At 33.5% G+C, this 17,853-nt stretch overlaps 1 protein-coding gene across 1 annotated transcript in view; it reads left to right on the forward strand.

Moving 5' to 3' along the window:
- The window catches only part of LOC149424327 (uncharacterized), a 565,550-nt gene that overhangs the window by 508,976 nt on the left and 38,721 nt on the right, over window positions 1-17,853 (forward strand). The window contains exons 6-8 of the mRNA XM_089651458.1: window positions 2,621-2,706; window positions 5,405-5,572; window positions 7,099-7,222. Of these exons, the coding sequence (XP_089507584.1) occupies window positions 2,621-2,706; window positions 5,405-5,572; window positions 7,099-7,222 (378 nt within the window). The remainder of the gene's footprint in view (window positions 1-2,620; window positions 2,707-5,404; window positions 5,573-7,098; window positions 7,223-17,853) is intronic.

The following is a 17,853-nucleotide window of genomic DNA, read 5'->3' on the forward strand; positions in this document are numbered from 1 at the left end:
GGTTTCTTACGTCGTATCAATATTTTTGTAACAGTGAATGACGCCAGTGTTGCAGCTTTTGATTTCGAGTCTGGTTTCGTAAAATAAGATTGTTGTGTACTTAACTTTCTTTTTAATTCGCGTACTTTTATCTTCCGGTTTTCACTGCCAAATGGAAAATCAGTGGTGTATTTGGAATGTGTAGTTTTAAAATGCTTTTCAACATTTGATCTTTTTGGTAACGCTACACTTGAGTTGCAAATTAGACACACACATTTGTCCTCGACCATAACGAAAAAAAAATCCTCTTCCCACTCACTGTGATAATAGTAAGTCTTACTTTTTTTAGAACTCGAACTAGATGGCCCACTCATTCTGATATTTATAATAGTTTATAATCAATAAAAAATAATGTCACAATTTCAGTCAAGTCCCTACGTTATTTTTATTATCGCCACATAACAAGTTCAATGTGATCCGTGCGCACTCAAGTCGACACTTGTAGGTACTGGCCATAAATATACCACTCTCTAGATCGATATCTTCGGGCTTTTTGTATACAACAGAATTATACAGTACTTAACCACAGATATACAAGCAGTACCTACCGTGCGGAAAAGAGCAGTAGACAAGATAGAAAAAACTCAAGGTCATCTAAAAGTAAGATGCAACCATAGACAATATAATTGCTCTCGGCCTACTCCATTCATTCACTAGCCCAAAAAAATATTTTAAAAATAAAAATGTCCTTGAAGCAGAAAAATGTCGAAATGTTTTCCAAGGGCAAGGTTCATCTGAAAATAAACTTTTACAGTGCATTTCCTTAAGATGAAACTTGTTAATCTGAGAAGAAGAAACCCAAAATGACAAGAAATTTGCAACAACACTGAAGAAAATTTCCAAAACATGATTGTCCGACAGTACGACGAAGAATTCCGACATTTTTTAGCCTCATGAACTCATAGTTACATATGTTTAAAAATCTTTAATTTCACCAAAACAATAAGATAATACAGGATAACACTAATCAATAACATGAATAAGTTGGTCGATATAATAAATAACATTTATACGTTGTGGAGGAAGACATATGCCAAGTATGTTACGTAATAACCTAAAAACTGTCAATTCACTTTAAACTTGAACTTACGTAGGTAGGTTGAATATATGTTTGTAACTCGCTAACACTATACTGGCTTATATTGTATTTTTATCACGAACAACTTTAAAACGACGGAAATGATAGTATTTCGGCAGCAAATGACAACCCGCGTGTATAAATAAACCATTCACGGCAAAATTCCGTCATCTCTTTCTGTTACACGAGTCATTATGGTAGAGAGCGAGAGATCAAACCAATCCTTCTGCTCTCACCAATGAGATCTGAGATTTTAGCCATATTATTCGTTTTCTATAAGAATTTTGAGGTGGGCGTGGCGGTTTCAAATGAGTTTCAAGGCCAAAGCTGAGAGAAATGCCCCTGGTACTGGCTAGGCTAGCTACCCACGAAAAAAAGCCACGAGAAAACAATGCAAAATAAAAAGAAAAGAGACAGAGATATACCTCACCCACGCGCGGAGCGAGGCGAGCCGCATTTAGTTGACTGACTCACGCACACGCATGCAACGATACTGCCATTGCGTTGTTGCGATGCGACCGAAGCGTTTGAGTAGGTACCTTATTCAGTCCTTCGCGCGAATACATCTCAAAATAATGTTATTCTGTTACATTTTCCTATTCACTTTATTTTACTCTCGCGGGCTACCTAAATCAGTTTCTCGGTCGACCGTTAGACCGCGGTTGACCTGTTGGCCATCCCTGTTCCTTGAGATAATATATTATGGCTGGTTCCCACTGAAGCTGAGCGTAGTGCATTCTAACTTGATTAAATTGAATTGCTTTCAAGAAAGTGAACGACCTTACTTTAATAATTGTCCCCTTTATTTCAGCTATAACTCGATACATTTCTGAATTGTGCATGAATTTGAATTACAACCATCCGGAGCGTGTATTTTATACATTCCTCGAGTCTAATCTGTTTCTCATCGGGTTTTGGTTTTCTTTTAAAATTCATAACTACAGCAGAATTATTTATACGCGAAGTTGAATTTACGGTTCAAGTTAAGATGATTTTGCGAGAACTTTTGCAATGTATATCCAAATTTTATTTTACAACAAAAGAATAAAGCGGACAAAAGTTTATTCATGAGAATTCTTAATGTCTAGACGAACCCTAATCACCAGTCACTCCCATGTTATTAATTTTAGGATTATTCAGCTGAGTTATACGGGTTGTGTACATATGTCGTATAATTTTAATATCCATAATTTAATATGAATCTCACTGATGTCCAACGGGTCTTGAATCTGAATAAGTTTAGCAATTTTTCTCTTGAAAATTTTACGATAAATAAGATAATGTTATTTTACGGTCACTACTCATATTTGAGATGGTACAAAGAAAGTTTCTTTCAACATTAGGGCAACGCGGTTTTCATGATATGATTACGAATTTTTATTTTTAAATTATCTTTAATAATTCTAAGGTTTAAGGTTCTTAACCTTTATGTTTAATAATAATACTGGTAGCTCGAGTCCTCGAAAAACTCTCTCGACTAATGTGTGATTTTCTTTGTTACAGAATTACTTCAACGAGTTATTTTATTTAGTGGATCCGGACTTAGTTCGTGGGCGTTGCAGAGAGAGCCACTGACAGTTAAAAAAAAGGTAAATTCCATATTAAATATTTAAATTGTTCCCCAGTGAATCATTAATTTCAACATGACGTAGGTATTCAGTTCGTCCACACATACATTAAATTTCTTTAGTATCTTCTCATATTGCGAGCCAATCCAAGAACTAAATATGCTTATCTGAATTGTATTCTATTAATCAGATTTTTACGGGCTTCTTTGTTGTGTACTCTTCTAAATCATCGTGTTTTAATGATGCTTTTAGATTTTTGTTGTATGAATCAGATAAAATTTAAAAATTTAGATATTTGTTCTTTAAATCAGATAAACTGTAAAAAATTTGATTTGTGTTCTATTAATCAGATAAACTGTAAAAATTTTGATTTTTGTTCTATAAATCAGATAAACTGTAAAATTTTTGAATTTTGTTCTATAAATCAGATAAACTGTAAAAATTTTGATTTTTGTTCTATTAATCAGATGAAGTGTAAAAATTTAGATTTTTATTCTATAAATCAGATTTTTTTTTTTTTTATAGTGAATACCTCACAAGAGTCCCAACTGCTCCCGTCTGGAGCCAGTGAGACTATGGCATCCCCAATTGGGGGATGTTGTGAGGCTGAAGGTAAGTGGGGAAGGGAAAGAGGAAGGTGGGGAAGTACCTGGCTATTCAGATCTAGTCACTAAACACGGCTAAAGCCATTTGGAGCAACGTTTCAATTCTGAATGGTGGTCTTACACCAGGGCGATACTGGTAGTATCTTCCGCTCTGGAACGTGCCGCAAATATACTATATATTATTTTAATTAATTAATTGTGAAATAACACAAATTAATCAAATAAAATTTATTTGCGCACGCCGGGTTCGAACCCGCGACCTTCGGAATGGCAGTCCAATGCGTTACCACTGGACTATGCCGGCCGTCAAACCATAAACTGTAAAAAAAATGATTTTTGTTCCATAAATCAGAGAAACTTTACGAAACTCTTATTAATCCACAAAATCTAAAATGGATTTTTAATCAAGGAACACAACATTTATAAAAACATCACAAGTACATGAACACTACACAAGACAACATAATAAACTATACACACATTCAACAAATACTGAAAGTGGTAAAAGAAACATAGGCCACGAGGATGTCTTAATAGCCTAACATCAGTAAATAGAATGAATATATTTAAGAAAAAACTGTTGTTGTACTTATGTAAGTAACATGTAGTTAAGGAGATGTAGTAGACAATTGTTTATAGATTTTTATTTTTAATCTTTGATTTAATTTAAGAAAGTGAAATGTGTGTATTTCTTTTAACTTAAAATAAAAAAAGAATGTTTCTATGAAGCATATTTTATAAATTACCGTGTATAATTAAGTGTGTACGGTGTTGTTTGTTTTGTTTAATAGCAATAAAAAATTAGGTTAAGGAAGAATTCAGGGAGTTATTAAGTTAACGTAAAATTAATTATTTGTTTCCGGTGGTCTCAATAACGTACCTCACTTCCCGCATCGACTGGTCTCAATTTGGGGTGAAAATAAAGCACAAAGCACACGACGGATTTACGTGATTATGAAATTAAGCGTAAATAAAACTGAAAAATGAACCTTTTGCGCATTCGTCGCGCGGTCGTTTGTCATTTTAATATACGTAAATAAGCTTGCGATATTGTGAGCTTAAAAAGTTCGTTTCTCCCTTACCACACGAGGGGAATAACAACTCCACAATTGCGCGAATCCTTTGATAAATTGATGAAATCACTCAGTCGGAAATTTGGAAGGAACATCTTGGGTTGTCTTACGTTGTTCAGTAATCCTTATGTGTTCGAAGTTGTTCGCAGGATGAATCGATTGGTAAATTAGATTTATCAAACCGAGATATAGTATCTCATTTTGAAAGCTGCAATTTTAAATGACATGTTAATAGATGTGTTTGAGATTTTGACGGCCAAAAGGATTAAAGTGGTTTGTTTTTGGGATATTATGCCGAGCTATCCAAAGTTTCGAATAGCATTACAGTGTCCATCAGGTCAGATGTGTGATATAATGCTGTCCCGAACATTGGCTAAAGAAGTAGGTAGCGCAACGCGACATTTAGAAAGTCAAAAATTTCAAAGGCATATTATAAAAAGCAATCAACAAATATGTATTTATTTATGTTAATTATTTTATTTATTTTTTATTTTATTATTTTTATTTATATTATTTAAGTACCTACATGTTACATGATTAATTAATTTATTTAGAAAAGATACATTAGAGCACCATACTAGGCAGCTGCCTGTTTCATGGTGCCCAATGGAGGAATGGTTAGTTTGAATTTAAGTCTAGTGTAAACATATTTTGGTAGAATTATAAAAAAATTGTTAAAAAGATGTTTTCAATAACAAAAATTGCCAAAGTTTTCTATAAAATAAACACAAACATGTGAAGTAGTACACATACGTACATACATACATACACACATACAAATATATATATATATATAATGACATAGATGCATATATGCATATACGCATATACATATACATACATACACACATCATACATATTCTTACATACATGTATCTTCTTCCTCACACATGTAAACAATATATACACCTCTATCTGAGTACGAGAAGCAGGTTACCGACACTATCCCTCTCACTCATCAAGAATATGTAAAATACAGGGAAGTAAATTATCAATGAGATAGCAGAAATTGTAATAAACCTTCTGTTTTGAAATTTGCAGGTAGCGGAACAAACGGGATGTCACGGTGACCTCTTGGAAGATGACATAGCGCCTTGTCTCAGGACCAAATCTCTTAACGAGCTGCTGGCTGTGCGCATAGACCCCCCGCGCTTCCTGCCCGGCTTCGCCCCCTTTGTGGACGGCACCGTCCTTCTCAACCCTTCACAGGTAACACATTTCTCAACTGGTCGAAGTCATTCGCCAGAATCAAGAATCTCCATTTAGCATTTCACACAAAGTATTGATTTTATGCGAACAAGCTTAAATACTTACCCGAAATTAAAATAACATATTAAAAAACATTATTTTGACCTACAATTTAATACTTAAAAAGTTGCAATTGCAACTCTTTTACTAACAGCGAGTATCGTCTTTTAACACAAAAAATACATCTTGCTGTGATTTATGTTTCAACCAACTATTTTTGATTTATTGTTGACCTCTCAGGCCTCTGGCATATTGACCTTTATATTTCTTCAAGACGCTGTCAGAAAGTGTGGGAATTTGGGTGTATTTCCGCTTCGCAAAAATATCAAAATAAATAGATTATTTCTGTTTAATTTTTGTTTAATTTTGGGTTAATTTCTTTATTTATTATGATTGTGACAGCGGTTCCAAAGCCATTATGAAACCGTTGTCACTATAAAAATTCTTAGTTTGTTATTTTTACTAACTAAACAGTTGAAAAAGCATCTTTATTCAACACCTAAGACTCAAATGTAACATTTTCTACAATTTGGCAATTTAATTTGTCCTTTTCGGGTTCGTTTCTTTTGTAGAAGCCACTGTCCCCATTAACCCCTAGCTGGAAGTGATTTGTAACCAATTTCCGGTCTTGGACTCAATCAAATTAAGGCTTTGCAAATTTTGATGAAATCTTTGGTAATGAATGTGACCTTTTGATTTTCAAACAATATTTTTTAAAAGTTTGTTATTTTTCATCAACATTTTTGCTGTTTCACTGTTTAGTAACATTTGGCTTCGTTTTTTAACTTGGTTGAATACGTCAATTTTCAAATATGTCTTTATGAATATATTTTAGTTTGGCTCAAAGTTTTTTTTACCATGTGTAAAAAAAACCTGTAATTTTCAGCTTCATCTTTCATTCAAATTCCTTAAATCAATGATTTAAAATAAAAATTTGAATTATTAATATTAATTTGGTTAAGAAGAAAGAATTATTTATTTTTTAATTAAAATAATATACACGTACAAAAATACACCGGCAAAACTAAGAACGATGTTTTTTTTCTTTTTTAAACAGCCTCCTTCTCTTCTATTATATTACCATTTTGCGAAAAACCATTTCAGGAGATGACGGATCTTCATACAACAGCAAATTAAAAACCCAGTTCTTTTGATTTAAAGTCTTTTTTCATGATTTTTATTTCAAAATCTGGCGATCTGGCTAGTTACCGCGTTTCAGAATATAATGGTTTCGAGATGTTGCTTGGAGAAAACTTACGTAATCCTGTTAAAAACGGGACTGCAGGCCATAATCTAATGAATTGATAGGTTTCATGTTGAACTTTTAACAAAAAAGAAATTTATTAAAGCGACGCGACATCGAAACAAGTGTAGATAAAAATCATTATATTTTAATATTTCGTCATTATACTTGTTGTGTCTAAATGTGAATAAACCTGTTTTATTTTATGAGTAGCACTAAAAAAAGGTTTTTTTTTCTTGTAAAGGTTCAACCCCCGAGCTTTAACGTGGCCCAGAATCCATCGAGCGCCAGTACCGTGGCCACTGCGGCGGGATACGAACTGGCGGACTTTCCCGATAGAACTTTATTATTCGGCCTCACATCGACAGGTAAGAAATCTCTCGAGAAATAAATGTAAAGCGACTTCGGACAAAAGAGTGCTTCAAATGCTTTTGGGCCAGAGTTCACAGATATCTTTTATCTTACTTCAAAACAGACTTAACTTTCATAGATGAGTTTAGAAAATATAAATATTTAAAATAAATGTGTTCCATTGGAAGATACTCTCAGTGCCGATCTGGCTAGTTACCGCGTTTCAGAATATAATGGTTTCGAGATGTTGCTTGGAGAAAACTTACGTAATCCTGTTAAAAACGGGACTGCAGGCCATAATCTAATGAATTGATAGGTTTCATGTTGAACTTTTAACAAAAAAGAAATTTATTAAAGCGACGCGACATCGAAACAAGTGTAGATAAAAATCATTATATTTTAATATTTCGTCATTATATATTAACAGGGCAAACATTTATTAGGACACAGCATACTGTTCCGCTTTAGACAAGATTTTAATACATCACAAATGCTCATTTTTCTCCGTGTGCCTTTCTTGTAATAGCTTTAGCTAAAGGTATAGTTGAAAAACGGTTTAGTACGATTAAAAATACTAAAATAATATACACAGAAAAAAACGTAAAAATTCAAAATCTATGCTCGTATAAAATACATTTTATAAGTTACATGTAAAAAAATAATCATAAAAGAAAAATCAAAAAAACTCTATTGACCTTAATGCCTAATGTTTTGGTGCCTTAATCCCAGTGGCCCGGCTGTGTGCTCTTGCGTTGTATCACACATAATTTTAACATCGTATCAATAAAAATAATAATATTTAAAGTTAATCCGATATCGCAACAAAGCTCCAATGGTTTGTTTCATCTGAATTAATTTCATATTGGTATTCAGTTAGTTTTCAATTTAATAATCTTCCCTCTGGCATTACCATTTTCAATAATTGATACAAATATTGAGGCGTTGTGGGCGCATTATCACACATTTTCAATTCAATTTTGGGAATTCGTTATAATTTCTATCCCATAAATTACTACTATTAAGCCACAAAACAATTCCCAAATGATGTAAAAAGTAAAATATAACTTCGTAATGAAGTAAAAGCATTAATTTTAACTCTTTATATTATGATGGGCGTGTGCTTAAAATCATGTGGTCGCAAGTTCAAAATATAACTTTTAAATTGCATTTTGAATAAAGAAACTTCTAATTCCTCCATTTATAAACCAGTTTTTAAAAAATCAACGGCTTATGCCATATTATCCATCATTTACACATATTTTTTTTACATTAACCGCACACATGAGGACCCGAGGAAAATAATTTTTCTAAGGGCCTATGTCATCTTTGGGGATGTAGTATGGACGTGCCAGATCGAGAGAAGCTAATTTGGGGAGACCAGTTGACCTCTCCAACTGTTCTCTCGACCCATCGCCTTATGCAGTAGTGGGATGGATATATTTATATGTGTTTCACTCCTGGACACACTGATTCCTAAATTCCTACCCAACCCTCATACCTTTTACAAACCCAGAACTTCCTCTACATCCTTTCTCTAAAAAAACCCTCCACACAGCATCTCCAAAAATTATATAGACCCTGAGAGAACTTATATTCCTAAGGGCCTTCTGTGTGGAGCTAATTAAAAATTAAACTAATTTAAAATTATTTTCAATTTCCGATTACAGAGGTAGCATCATATTAAATGTTTCAAAATTCAATTCAAATTCAAAATTCAAATAATATTTACTGCACAAAAATAGTACAAAGGGTATAGCTTATAGGTTAAATTCTTTTCAATACAAGATTGTAGTTATATTAATAGATTTCAATTTTATTAGTACATTAACGAGCGGCCCTTAGTCGACTTATCAACATCATTGCCACCTATTTATATTAAGGCATTCAGGGGCGGATCTAACGGTCAGCATTTCAGCAAATGACTGACCCCCCTGCTGGTCCCTCTGGGCCCCCATGCAGTTCCGCCCTTACCCTATGGGCATGCGGGACACGAGCCCAGAGCCCCTGGCCTGGAGGGGGGACGAAATTCGTACCCCTAGACAAGGCCCAGAGTAGCCCGGGGCCCTAGCAATCGTACTATTTTACTAATATTTTAAAGCACCCTGAAGACGATTTTCAAATCGTCCATAGGGCAGTAACCTCGGAGGAGGCCCTGGTTAGGTACCTAAATTATAGAAATTGAGGAGACAGAACTAAAAAAAAATATTTCACGTTTCTAAATGAGCGGATGTTGCTTGTGCGCTGATAGAGGATTCATAGTTAGTATTGGATTGAACTCACGACGCTTGGGTTGCAATCCATCGAATTTATCCACTCGGCTACTAGCCGGCTAAGCTGGTACATTTTAAAGGTTTCGGTTTACAAAAATATTCCATTTAATAAAATACTCGAAGGTTTCTGTCTAAATATTGCTGGGATTCTGATTTTCCGAAAAAAAGCATTTGTTTGCCCTCGACTTAAAAAAATTTTCGCCTGTCGTACTTTTTTCTTGTCCTTGTGAATGTAATAATTCATATTCTACTCCCTTCACCCGCCCCATATAGGTACTCCAATTGGGATACCGTGTAATAAAATACGATGTGGCCACAGACATAGGAATTAATAGACGAGAAGATAATGGCGAGGGGTAAAATCAACTGTTGAAGAACGAAGGGAGTGAAGCTGACTGTGATTCGTCAATAAATCAATCTGACAGTAAATAGGCATCTCGCATTATAATATCACCATTTACTTCTTAAAAGTAAAATCTGCTTTTGAATGAATAGACATTTTTACATGGGAGCGCAAATTACTCGCCACGTTATGAACAAATTTGCGAAGTCCAAATTCGGCAAAAAAATTCGGTTCTATTTTCAGAGTCGAATATTTCGTTTAAGTATTTAGTTAAGACACTTTTATAAATGTTCATAATTTACTTCCCAGCAACCAACTAGCTTTGTGTTTCGTGTCCAGACGTTTCTCGATGTGATAGTAACAACTGATTCATATTATACGATGTGAATATGCTTAAAATAAAGTAAAATAATGCTTATATATGGAATGTAATACGACAATTGGGTTTATTCTCTTTTTCACATCTATTTTTACAAGTTTTCATAGTACAAGTCAACATTTTGCCGTGTTATTTCGTAAAATGAACCGATGATGCATCGACCATAGTTCGCACAAGAATGATGACGTCACGTTTTCAAATTTCACTTGAGGCCATACGCGAGCACAGCCGGCTCCAATGGAACCGGTATGGGGAGTGGGGATAATACGCTTTTAATCACTTAGGGCAGGTCTACTAATATTCATATGTCTATGGATGTGGCGATTTCCCGTGTCTTTGTGAGACGTACAACAAATTTTCAACTTCCTGTCGCTTCACTTCACGCACCGCGCACAAATAAATAGTAAACTCAACCCATGTACTGCCAATGGATAATGTGCCCTACTAAATTACCCAATATCGATGCATTACATAAAATGCAATGCGTTTAGCAAAATGCGTGACTACGACACGGTTAAAATTGACAGCAAGCAAAAGATTATTTCTATTTATTTATTTATTTTATCAATACAAGACTTAGAGGGTACATTTTTTGTGATATTTCACCCTCCATGCTAGGGATGACCCTGTGTTTTGGCGGATTAGTGAATTTCTATACTTTTGATTTTTTCAAAGCTGTTGTTTTCAAAGGTTTTGTTATGTATTTTGGTCTTAAAACCAAAATTACGTTTTATATGAAAAAGGCCACGCAGGCGTTCCTCTTGATTTTTTTTCTGTAGAACTCTAGACGCTAGTCTTTCCTGAACAATTGTGATGATTATAATAGAGTAATCAAAACGAATCGCGGATTTGTTAATTTGGCTAAAATTGAGATTTTAGTAAAATCGTTCTGCTAACTGTTTGGTTATGATTGTAAAAGCTCCGTTTTCAACATATACTGGTGCCAAACTCTTATACATCTTTGCGGATATTTTTCCAGGGTTATTTCATCTTACTTCAAAGTATAGGATGTGAGGTCCATGGGAATGAGGGCTTTCTTGGGGTCAGGAATGTTTATTACCACTAGGGTCCGTGCGTGAACTGAATTTGATGGTTCCAAATAAAAAACCGGCATTCCGACCAGCTCATTAAGGAGAGAAATAAACTTTTACTCTTAGATAGGAATCAAACCTTCTGACCGTGTCCTTGTGTGGTTTAGAAAAGAGAATTATAGGTTGGCTTCTTGGGTCCGGACCAAAAGATCGTGTGTTCCAATCCAGTTGATATATTTTATCTTGTATGTATTTATTATTATAATTTTTTTTTACAAAATAGAATGATATGTTGGCTTCTTTTTCCGTACCAAAAAATCGTTTGTTCCAATCCATTTGATATATTTTATCTTGTATGTATTTATTATTATTTATTTATTATTATTTTTTCAGACAAAATAAAATTAAATAATGCATCATACAGAATATTGATAAAGCAAAAAATTTCAGTTATGAATAAGTTTTCTATTACATTAAATTAAATCAATTTGATTAATTACAGTTAAACCACATTAAAAAATAATAACAATCCCAATAAAAAAAATGTTCCATTATGATTAGGTAACTACCATCAAATCATTAAAAGTAATGTGCATTTCATACTTTGATTTGATATTGTTTTGTTAAAATAAAACTTTGTAGAAATACGAAAAGATAAAAAGTTATGTTTTTTATTCGGTGAGGCATAACAATGACTAAAATATCCCAATTCTTAAATAAATAAATATCAGCAAACACAATTTAATATTTTTTTAGACCATAGCACGCTTTCGTGTCACAAATTCGTAGCAAAAGAGTCATGATCCTGTCATGTGCCTACCGATAAGAAGAAATCTCTAAACGCCACCGCGAATTGTCCACAAAATTAATAAGTTTAACTGATAGTATGCGGTAATTTAGTTCTGAGCTATATAGGTATTTTATGATGATCCTTAGAGCCGGTAGTTGGTCCTTTGGACGCAGTAATCCAAGCTTTCCGGGGAATCGCCCGGAGCATCATTATTGGCAGGTTAATTCTTGCTTATACAACCGCAGTTTGCCTAACGGATTTCAACCTACCATCTAAGTTTTGATCCAAAGATCAAAACTTAGAGCGACAATTATTCAGGAACAATTCAATCATTGAACAGGATTCTTGTAAATGAGGCAAACTATGTATTTCAGCATATAAAGATAAAACCACCATTGACAGAAAAAATCATTTAAACTATGTTTACAGACTAACTTGCTTATTAGATTCTTACACGCATATTCAACGTTGGTGGCTTATTTTAACGTAATATTATCTTTGGTTTTAACCAAACAAACGCCATAGTAATAAGGTAAGTTTTCATTGTTCTGATTTTACGCGCCGTTTTTTAGTAAAACTGTAATACGTTTATAAAACAACAATATTTTGGTTAATTTCGTGGAGCAGAACTGAACTTTCTAGTATTTATTTTCTTTGAAGAAAAAAATTTTTCTTTTCTTTTTCTTTTCTTTTTTTTTCTGGGTGAACACTTCGGGGAGGCATTTTAAGATTTCTTCTTCTCAGTCAACCACATGACAGGATTATGAAGCCTCGGCTAGGAATTTGTAACGCGAAAGCTTGTCATGGTCTAAGAAAATTTTACATCAAGTTTGCCGACTAAGAATTATTACGCCCCACTGAGTAAAAAAAGGAATCTTAAAACAGTAATCTCTAGATACCAAAGAAAAATCTTTTCCGGGAAAAAAATACCAACCTGAAAAACATCCTGTTATTATATTGGGAAATTCAAGGAAAAATTCATTGCATCCACTGCCTGCGTAAAATGTGTGTAGGTACCTACTCATTAAATAGATTTCCAAAAACCATGAAATAATTTTCCCGGAATTAACCAAGGCGTTCCACTATGGTTAATATATTTTTCATCGTCGTGTTTTAATGGTTCATTAATCAGAAATCTCAAGTTGAAATTTGTGAGCTGTCTGCTTATATTACCGACGAACTTAGTCTTAAAATGCTCTAAGAATGCGCACGAGTAAAACAATTTGCGGCGGTGGATATAATATTATGAACAGCCCAAGAAAACCATTAACGGAGAAATATTTGCCTGCGAAGAATTTCTATATCGAAACCGAAATTATTTAATCAACAGAATTCCTATTTCCAGCAATTTGTTTCCATTAATTTATATTGTATCGCAAGTCAATGTAGTTTTTATACTTCAGGTCTATGGTGCAGGGGTTAGAGTAATTTATGAGGATCCGAAATTTAGAGTTAAAGGTATTAAACGACGTACTTAGCATACTTTTATTTTGGAGTAAAAATTTATGGTTTCTGGTGTCATTTTCGATGATTTTTTTTTAAATAAAAACAATAATCTTCATCGAGAATTACGATATCTCGCCAGATTGACACATGAGTATTTTAAACAGTGCTCATATACTGTCGATAATTTGTTACGTTTATATCTCTTTCCGAAAACACCGATATACATTTTAAATATCTTCAAATTATTATGCTCCCGGACACTCTGGATTTTGAACCCTCGACGACTACCATGGCCGCGGGCTCTAAGTTGAGGATCTTGCCTCTAATGCCGTACTAACGACTCGAGATTTGAATTCATACTGAACGGATTTTGGCTCGGGGATCTTACACACACGGAGGAGCCGGCTAGCCATCGGCGCGGGATTTGACACGTACGGCCGAGCAAATCCACGGCTTTTTGGCTCTGCTCGGTGCGTTTTGTGCTGGCTGTATATCAAGCGGAGGCGGCCGAGCCACGCCAAGTCTTCTGAGTTTCGCACATACGATTAATTTTTTCGCCGCACTAGGCCATTTCGCTCATTGGCTCTTCTGTGTGTCTAGCTTAAGAACGCCAAAAATCTCGAGTAGTGTTAATCTAATCCATGGGTCCTCGAGTTTTAGACCAAATATCTTTGTGCATCGAAAAAAATCATCAGTAATCACCAGCTACCATTTAAAGCTAGTATCGCACAATGGTTTCAAGTACTCCCAACCATCTGAAGCCAGCAAGATTACGGCAATAATGAGATTAGGAAGAGGAATGTAGGAATGATGAATTCCAGTAATTGTTTATATTTTTTATTCTAACTTTAATGCTATAGTTAAAATAAATTTTAAAGATTGACGTTTTTCAAAAACCATCGAAATCTGACGGGATGCACGTGACGTCATACGTACCTCGATTTTGTAGGTAAACAGTATGGTAATTCCTACTCGGAAGGTATGAAGTCAAAAAGACTCAATGAAATATTTAGGAACATTTCTAAAAAACATGAATTTTTTAAAAATAATTTGTAAACCAAAGTAAATCCATGTGCGAATATACGCAGCGCAAGTTAGTACAAAATTGTCCACATTCTTAAGCCTCATCATACGCTGTTTGGAATTGCGATTTGGGTAACACCCTCCTTTTTTAGTTTTCACAACTGCGCATAGGGTTTTGATTGTCGCTAAGATAGCAATTTTATATATTTCATTTCTTGCGTTTGCTACATCTGTTGATAATATTGAGAACTAAAATTAATTTTACCAAAAGTTGGACATACTCTCCAAATTCGCCGTGCATTTAACGGCAACACGTAGTAAGGGTCGACAAGAGTCCGCCGGTCGTTAGGTATTTGGTACTTGATAAATAAACTTTTATTTCGGTGGACAAATACTAGCGAAGTTACTTGAACTGGACGCGCGCGGGACTTAAAACGTCTACAATTCTCAAACTAAGGATATTACAGATTTAATTAATTAAATCTTTTTTATATTAAATTAAAATGTAACTTATGTATATAAAATTATATACATAAGTAAATAATTACATATTTATATACTTTTATAAAAGTATATACATAAGTAAATAATTACATATTTAAAAAATACTTTTAATTGTTTTAAGCTTTTTTATATCAACAGGGTTTGAACTCTAGGTTCCTCCTAAGGACTTGTAAAACAGAAGACTTTTTGTAATTATATATTTATTCATTTAAACAGTACAATAATTTTAAATAGTTATCTAATAAGTTTGCATTATAACATTATGAACTACAATCTACCATATTTTACCCCATTACGACGTATATGTGCTGACGGAAAATCGGCTCTACTCGGAAATAATATCAACAGAACTCAGACTTAAGGCGAAGCTCAATTAGTGCTAAATAGTGATTTTCCATTAATCTTTATAACGAATTTGTTTACATTATGAGTACCAAATAAAATGCTTTATATAAATTGATGCTTTTCTTATCTTTTCTCTTGAGGAGAATTCAAATGAAAAAATTATTTACTTCATATAAAATATAAATGTAACCTACTAAAAAATGTATTTATTCAATAAAAATGAATAAATGCACAAATGAATCAACTTTTAAAAAATAACATATTATGGGTAAGATCATTTGTGACAGTTTCCTTTGATTAATTTTTTGCGTACTTATAAATTTTAATACAAAATAAATAAAAACCACTTTTGCGCATGAAATCGAGTGTTTGAATCCATTTTCCAAGCGATTTTAATGCCTATTACCTGTGTATTCGTCACGAAATAAGGCAAACAAAGAATATACATATTTTTGGCTTGTAGCTTCCTCTTAAGACGCGGCATTCTGCATTTCGAATCGTAGATGGGCGACGCCCACCACTTTTACTTGTCATAGAGTTCGTATAGGGTTAACAATCCATTGTGTTTTTTCCTATAGAACAATATTTTTCCATAGAAAAATATTTATTTATCCTTTAGTTTATTAACTTACTTACCTGAAATCGACCTTAAAGCGTTGGAATTTCGAAAAATTAACATTTTATTTTTTACTTGTATAATCACGCAGAATTACCTGCATTCTGTGTGGAGTTACGTAACAAAAACATCATCATAATTTAATGGCCAAAACAAAACAAACTTACTCGGTTTTTACAGTTATCAATGCATTAAATATGTCTAAATGGACGCAATCTAAAAAATAATATAAAGTATAAAATTATAAAAACAACTTGAAATAGTTGAATATGTTTTGTAATACAGAGTTGTCCCTTGAGGATAATTTCTAATACTCTATTTTTTGCTTTACTTCACTTTTTTCTTTTTTAAATAAAAATTGAATTTCATAAAGATATTTGTAAATTTTATAAAAGTATACGTGATAGATACATTTTAATTAAATATGTTATTCAAAATATTTTTTGTTGTTGTTTTAAACCACTTTATTTTGCTATACACGTCGACCGGTTTCGTTTGATCTCAATCTACTACTATTTCTAATGCTTCTATATTATTAAGGCGTATTCCTATTTTATTTTTATGTACAATTTTGACTCCTGTATTTTTATCAAAAGTATGGTTAGTATTAATTAAATGTTCGGCAAAGTCTGAATAACCAGTATTTGTTAAACACCTGACGTGTTTTACTCTAATATTTCCAGAGTGGCAAAAAACGACTGCGGAATTCATTCAAGAAATAATCTCACAGTTTTAGAACAATCAGCTTACATCGCCTTGTGGCAAACGAATTTTTGGCGAATAGTACTTTTGTACACAAGCCGCGGCCTTGGGACATTTAATTTATGTTTGTTAATTATTTTTCAATTTTGAAAAACAATATTATTTAACCGATAAATGCAATATTCACGTTAAATAAGCTATTCAAATATTTTAAATTAAATATTATTTACAGTAAATCACGTAATTTTAGATGCCAAAAATTCTGACACACGTCCACTATGCCTGCCGACTGCGCGGGACTGATGAATGTTTGAAATGGTCTTATGTAAATCAGAATGTTAGAGAGAGCGCGCTAATATTTAAAAGGATTGGAACGAACAGACGTAAGCGACTGCTGTGAAAATATTTTATGAAACACGACTCATTTGAAATAAAGCAAAAATCTCTCTCCAATGTCTTTAGTTGCATTTTAACATACACTCAATAACATATTAAATAACAGAACAAAACGTATTTTTAATAATTTTCGGAGCTTACTTTGCGATTTTTTTCTATCGAGGGAATTTCAAATAATTAACGTTTCGGCAAAACAAATGTATGGATATTATCTTCCAAAACAACATTTTTTTTTTGGAACTCCAAGACTTAAGGAGTTAGCGAGAAACTTGATATAAAATCGGTAGAAATTGAAAATGCCGGGTCTTAATGCACGCGGCCAGCCAACCCACGAGGAGTGCTGTCAGAACCCGCCGACCAATCATAGGGGGTTTTAGTGTCTCACGGTTTTAATCATTTTTAAAAGACAATTTGTTAATTGTGTAAATATATTAAATCTTATCATATTTTTCACTCAAGCTCCTTATTATCTAGTTATTCTGATCTAGCCACCAACCACGGCTAAAGCCATTTCAAGCAACGTTTCGATTCAGAATGGTGGTCTTTCACCAGGACGATAGTAAAAGTATCTATTGTACCCAGTATGATTTAAAATTGCCAGTCAGTGGAATGAGGAAAAACATTGTGACCAATAAATATAAATACATTCTGCTGAAATTGTAGATACAAAAAAAATAGATTCCGAAAAGGCACAAAGTTAATTTTTAATCGAGATATTCCGGCTCTGACGTCACAGAATTTGCCTGAGACCCCATGGCAATCGAGATCGGCAACTATTTTACGTTTTCTGATGGGAAACTGTA

This window comes from Hesperophylax consimilis, chromosome 4 (assembly GCF_061612785.1).
Source record: "Hesperophylax consimilis isolate HC1 chromosome 4, BYU_Hcon_1.0, whole genome shotgun sequence".
NCBI classification, from domain to species: Eukaryota; Metazoa; Arthropoda; class Insecta; order Trichoptera; family Limnephilidae; genus Hesperophylax; species Hesperophylax consimilis.